Source organism: Xiphias gladius, chromosome 17 (genome assembly GCF_016859285.1).
Source record: "Xiphias gladius isolate SHS-SW01 ecotype Sanya breed wild chromosome 17, ASM1685928v1, whole genome shotgun sequence".
Taxonomy (NCBI): domain Eukaryota; kingdom Metazoa; phylum Chordata; class Actinopteri; order Istiophoriformes; family Xiphiidae; genus Xiphias; species Xiphias gladius.
Genome location: NC_053416.1, coordinates 21637300 through 21643299, shown reverse-complemented (window position 1 = coordinate 21643299; position 6000 = coordinate 21637300). Strand labels below are relative to the sequence as shown.

General features: G+C 38.3%; 2 protein-coding genes across 4 annotated transcripts in view; one reads left to right on the top strand and one right to left on the bottom strand.

Moving 5' to 3' along the window:
- The window catches only part of pigl (phosphatidylinositol glycan anchor biosynthesis, class L), a 13169-nt gene extending 8258 nt beyond the window's left edge, over positions 1–4911 (bottom strand). For both annotated transcript variants that reach the window (XM_040150943.1, XM_040150942.1), the window contains exons 1-2: positions 4644–4911; positions 3335–3434 (exon numbers count right to left, since the gene is read on the bottom strand). In XM_040150943.1, coding sequence (XP_040006877.1) covers positions 3335–3434; positions 4644–4902 — 359 coding nt within the window. In that variant the 5' untranslated portion in view covers positions 4903–4911. The remainder of the gene's footprint in view (positions 1–3334; positions 3435–4643) is intronic.
- A 628-nt stretch (positions 4912–5539) lies between these two features.
- Positions 5540–6000, top strand: part of ncor1 (nuclear receptor corepressor 1) — a 60551-nt gene continuing 60090 nt past the window's right edge. For both annotated transcript variants that reach the window (XM_040149571.1, XM_040149570.1), the window contains exon 1: positions 5540–5662. The gene's annotated coding sequence lies outside the window, so the exon portion shown is untranslated. The remainder of the gene's footprint in view (positions 5663–6000) is intronic.

The window sequence follows — 6000 nt, the reverse complement described above, 5'->3', positions numbered from 1 at the left end:
TCGCCAGTCATAATTGTGTAACCCAGTATCCATCAAATCTCTTAATGAGTTTGTAGGAGAACCAAACAAACAGCGATTTAGTCTCTGTAGTTCTATATAACAATTGTTTCCTAAACTACTGGAGCTTACAGGGCCACTGTTTCACAGCTGAAAGAACAGCAGAAAACATTACTTGGCTGAATCATTGCTATGTGGATCCAGTTTTTCACTATATTTCCTCATTGACAACTGCTCAGTAGATTCTTTCAACCAGAGAAAATGTATGAAATAATGAGGTATGAAATTGAACTTTTCAATGATCTGCCTACAGAACACTTAGCTGTGATATACACGCTATTTGGAAGAAAAAAAAAAAAAGAAAAAAAAAAATCAATGGACCTTGAAAAATTTGTCTGGAAATCTTTTTTTACACGACAATCATACAAAGCTATAGTGCTAAAATACATGGCATGGACGGGTAAAGGAGAAACATACTAAAAATGGTCCTGTTAAAATCACTAGTTTGGAGAAGGCTGATATAGAACTGCAGTATATGAAATCACTCACTCTGTGCTTAGCAGTCATTTTTTTATTTTGTCCATCCAGGATGTGTAAATGAGGGTAGACAATATATTAGAAATATCTCTTATTATAATACAGTACAATTCTACAGCACCACAAAGTACAGCCCTCAAAATTAGCATAAAATTAAATTATCACCTCTCTAAAACAATTTTAAAAAAACCTGATCATTATAAGCTTCATGCAGATAGGATTTATTGCAGGACTGTTGTATTATGCTGGATTTGTTTTAGCTTGGTGTATCTAACTGTGTGGAAATGCTCAAATGAAATTGATGAGATGCAAAAGTTCTGAACAACAGGTGGTTATTATACTACGTAGAATTATAATTCTATAATTATTGTATGTTGTGTACAATGGACTAGCCACCAGTGTTTGCACTGCATCTTTTTTTTATTTTGTGCACAATAAAATGACCAGAAAGAAAAACAAGGAGAGGTCAAGTCAAGGATGTACATCTGCACATACTTGGGCAGAGAAGGTTAAGAGCAAAGCCAAAGTCTGGCTAGCCATGTAAAGACACACAAAGAGAGAAACAGTTTGGAATGACCTACATTAGCAGTGCTCAGAGTGCTGCCAAAATGTATCCCACAGCCCTTGGCAGTTGGCCCCAGCAGACATGGACAAGAGAAGGAGGGGTGGAACAGAGGGAGGGAGGGAGGGAGGGAGGGGGGAAGAGAGAGAGAGAGAGAGAGAGAGAGAGAGAGGATGTGAATGAGTGGGGCTGGGGCTCTCAAAGTGCTGATTAGGTGTGTGTTTTGGGCAAACAACAGAATACACAGAAAGGGAAAATGGGCTACACTCCAGTTCAACAGAAGTGCAGACAACACTAGGATCAAAGTTCAGCTATATTCTGTGTGCACAAGATGAACTGTGAAGTCTGCGTATGTGTTTTAAACACACACACACACACACACACACACACACACACACACACACACACACACACACACACACACACACACACACACACACACACACACACACACACACACACACACACACACACACAAACAATGTTCGCTAGGGCAGACAACCTTGGCAGGCTGCCAGCTTATTACTGAGTTCCAGGTTAGTGCCAGAGTTCATACAGCTCTCCTGGATAGCCAACATGTAGACACTCACATGTGAGCAGCCCCGAGGTTCCTAGAAACTTAAAACATTTTCAAGGGAAGCTGCAGGGTTGATCCACGGGAAAAAAATACCCCTTTTCAACATCACCTTTAACAACTATTTTCTCTGTAATTTGACCTTGCCAATGGCTAGAGCCAGAGGACTAAAAGTCTTACAGCTGCATCAACAGCAAAACAAAATATCGAAAAAAACAGAAGAATAGCAAGTTCCACAAGAATCCGGACAACAATACAGTTTGAAGTACTATCTCCAAGTTCTGCTCACAACTTTAAATGTGAAATGACAATGGTTATGCGTGAAGTCCGTTTTAACTTGAAGGCGTTTACAGTCACGCCGAGAGAAATAAATCCGTTTCTATACATTCCATGAAATACATATATTTAATTCAGTAAAGTGACACATTCTTATTTGCTGAAAAATTATTATGTATTTTTCTATAGTACTCTGAGATAAATGAGCTAGCAAACAAAAGCTAGACTGTTTCTTTCAACTGTCATGCTCCCGCTGCAAAGCTGGAATGTGCAGGTGTTTTCTTACCACTAATTTTCTTACAGAGCTCCACATGAAACCACTGAAACAGAGTCGCATCCTTCATTTCATACGTCTGAGACGCAGATATGCTCATACGTTTTCCAATACAAGAAACACTAATAAAAGCTTGCACTGACACCTTAGTATGTAACACAGAATGACTTAAAAAAATTACTACGCAAGTCTGAGGCTTATTTTCAGCAAATCGGAGCTACCTGGCTCAGCAGATACTAAAGAAGGAGGGACTGTATTTGGGTAGCACCAAAATATAAAATAGTTTAAGATAGCAGGAAAACAAAGTCATTTAATTAACAGGCAACTAATGCCCAAAAATAACGTTAACCAGCCCTACAGTAATCGAAATGTACCCACCTTCCCCTTAGGGACCATTGACTTTGACTAATCCATCATAACTCCTCAAACAGGTTGACAGATTGCTCAGAGCATATAGATGCCTCAGTAGTGCAAACATTACAAGCACAATCAAGTGTTACAGTCCCAATCAATTGTAAAATAAGTTAGTAAACAAAAAAAACCTAAAGTTTGCTTTGACTATAATTTCAGACCTTAACTTTATTTTTAGAGATAGACATACTGATAGGTATGTAGCTATATATTCTGTAGATAGATACTCTATATTGATGTCAGTTTGGAATTTTAAAGCTTTTTAGGGGGCTCTGTGTCCAACAGGACAGAGCTATCACTGCCTCTGGGGCCAACTCATTTATTTCCCCTGTGAGACATTAAGGTGATACATCAGGCCAGGCTAGATTAGCTCTGCCGTAGTGAGAAGGCAATGCTGTGTCAACTCTGTCTGATGGGCTCCAACAGGCAGAAATGCTGAGACCTGAATCCTGAACTGAAGGCAGCATAAGTATGTTTTGTTAAGTAATTTTTTTTAAACTACCAATTAGCCTCAGTTTTGAACAAATAATCTGAGTCCCATTGCTGACATGTACAGTACAATCACGTTTAACACACAAATTTTTACATTCAACAGCATATATTTTGAGAAGCCCTCACACATTCAGTGCTTTCAACATTAAAAGGCACACGACTGAAATATTGTAATTTGCACGCTGTGTATTTGGTGCAGATGGCTGCTTACTTATGGTCTACTATGGTGATTCTGGAGGCTGGTATCCCCAACACGCCACAGCTGTCGAGAAGTTCTTGTTTACGCTGAGCTCCTTGATTGTAGTAGTTTCCTGTAGAATATTTGGAGGACAAATGAGGCTATACTGCAGATGTACCATAATGAAAGGAAATCTAAAAACAAGTCGGAATCTACTGAATTCTGTCGGTAGATTCTGTCTAGGTGGAATTTGAAACATTCAACTTTGAAATATCATGTTCTATAACACCAGTAAAGTTGGATCTAAATGAAATACAGTGCTGCAGGAGTAACAAGTGCTTAGTTACATCATGTTTCAATAGTTTTTACTAATATAAGCAATATCACCTTTTTGGAAATTGAGTAGGTTGGGTGACAAAGGTCGATACCTTTACTTTCTAATAATGACTACATTTGTACTTCAGTATTTTTATGTAGCTCATAATTGCTCTTGAAGTAAGAGCACCTTTAGTTTACCCGAGAAAGCCTTGTTTATTTTGGTTTTTAAGATGAACCGACTCCGTTAAGCATTTCCCACAAAGGCAGGTTGCTGTTGTAAATCCTCTAACACAAGCTTGTGTGATTTTCATATTTAGATTCTGCAGTTTTACCCTTCTTTCTTTGATTTTCGTCTTTTACCTAAAATTCAACAACTATTGACCTTATGAAAGCTGCCAGTGGAAAAACTAAAAGTCGCATAGCTTGCTATCTGACCTCCAACAACAGTGGAGAGAATGATGTGTGCAAGCCACTCAAAAATCACGGATAAAACAGCAGCAAACAACCTCCTAATTCTGGACTGTATATTATGTCGAAACAACATAGTGTGATTTTGAATAGAAATGCTTTTCAGCTCTGTCTATTTTCAGTGGCGATACGATAGAAACAATTGTGCTAAACCAAAACCAGTTTAAATCAAGAGGGCACCAAGAGATTAAAGCGGTGTCCAACTACGAATAAAACCGTCTATCGGCATAATAGCGTGTTGCGTAGTCAGACCTAATAATCCTTGAACCAGAGACTGATAATGGACATACACTGGAACTATATATGTATGAGATGTTTTGCTCAGTGACTGACAAAGCCACCTTACTGTTTTCGGGAGAGCTGCTATTTCACTTTCCTTTAAAAGCAAGTCTGCCTTTAAGTTTCACTATTTTCTTTTAACTCGCATGAGTAAAGCATGTAACTAAGACTAGCTAACGCTAGTTAGCAAAAAAACACACGAGTAGCATTTCTTACTTTAACTTTACAATGGCTTACTAACTTTATCTATGCAAACAATACCGTGCTTTCACCGTACCTTCAGATAAACACAGCAGGTGAACGCTGGCATTTAACTCAATGAGTCGTATAATCGTTGGCGCGAAGAACATACATTCATCATCCGGATGCGCAGTAACAATCAGAGCTCTGATATCAGCGCCGTCTGTTTCTCTGATTGATAAAACGTTCATTACATGGTTCAACGACTTCACCAAAGTTCGACGATGTCGATAGTAAATGCATTTTATCCAAACCAGATAGGGCAGAACTAAGAAAAAAATCAGGTAAATACTCATTATTTTGATCGTTACCGTAAACAATCCGTGTGAAGACAAAAGTCCACCATGCCAATGGTTCCTTGTGCAAAAAACGAGTATGCAGCTTGTCTGAAATGTCCAATGTGACCCATTCTTTACAGGATGCAATAAGTATCAAAACTAAGTCCAACAAAGCAACAGCTGCCCACTTTTAGTCCCACAATTGTGCCTTTTACTCACATGGAGTCACTGACGCCTTATCAGTTCATTTGTGTTTAAATTAATCTATCAGGAGAACGAAGAAACGAATATGTTACAGAATAAATTTCTGGCGTATTTGATCAAAGATGGCCTAGAAAATATATAAGACAGTTACAATAAATCAGGCGAAATTTGTATTTTTGAAAAGTGAAAATTACAAACACGAGAAACGTTATCATGTTTGAGGGGAAGATTTAGCCGGGACACTGCATAATCCTTGCAGGTATATAAAAATCTAAATTGAAAATTTTAAGTATTTATAAAAAGAGTGACATTACAGTCCACTTACATGATAAATTATCAGATTATACTTTTATTTGTATATACACATTTATCGAAGAATGTCAGTATCCTGTGGATTCAACAGAAATGTACAATTTATTTTACCCTGTCAGGATATCGACCGACAAATGCGGCGCAGCCTTCAGTCTGCCCAGTCGTCCACAGCCCATAACCCGCGGATTTACAATCAACATTTGACACATATTTCTGTCCAGGGATACCTTTCTCTCCCATTGGTATATTTTTTAAATATGAGGTGAGTACAAATCGCTAATATGGAGCAAAGCAACATGTGTAATTAGCACGCTATTTAAGCGCCCCGGTCTACGCTGAAAATCTGCCTTGCAAGATGGCGACGTGGTTGAGAATTCAAAGGTGAATTACAGGCTAAGTTAGCTAGCTAGCTAGAGATGACAACAACATCTTAAACGTCATGTTTCAACACTGAAGTGGTGAAGTAGCCTATACTTTTACATTTATGTTGTGTATGTTTTGGTGCATTTCCGGTAGAGCTATCTGTTGTGGAAATAGACCCATCCCCCAAGATAAGCTTCAAATCCAGTTACGTTTATATGACTGTATGGTGTTAAAAGA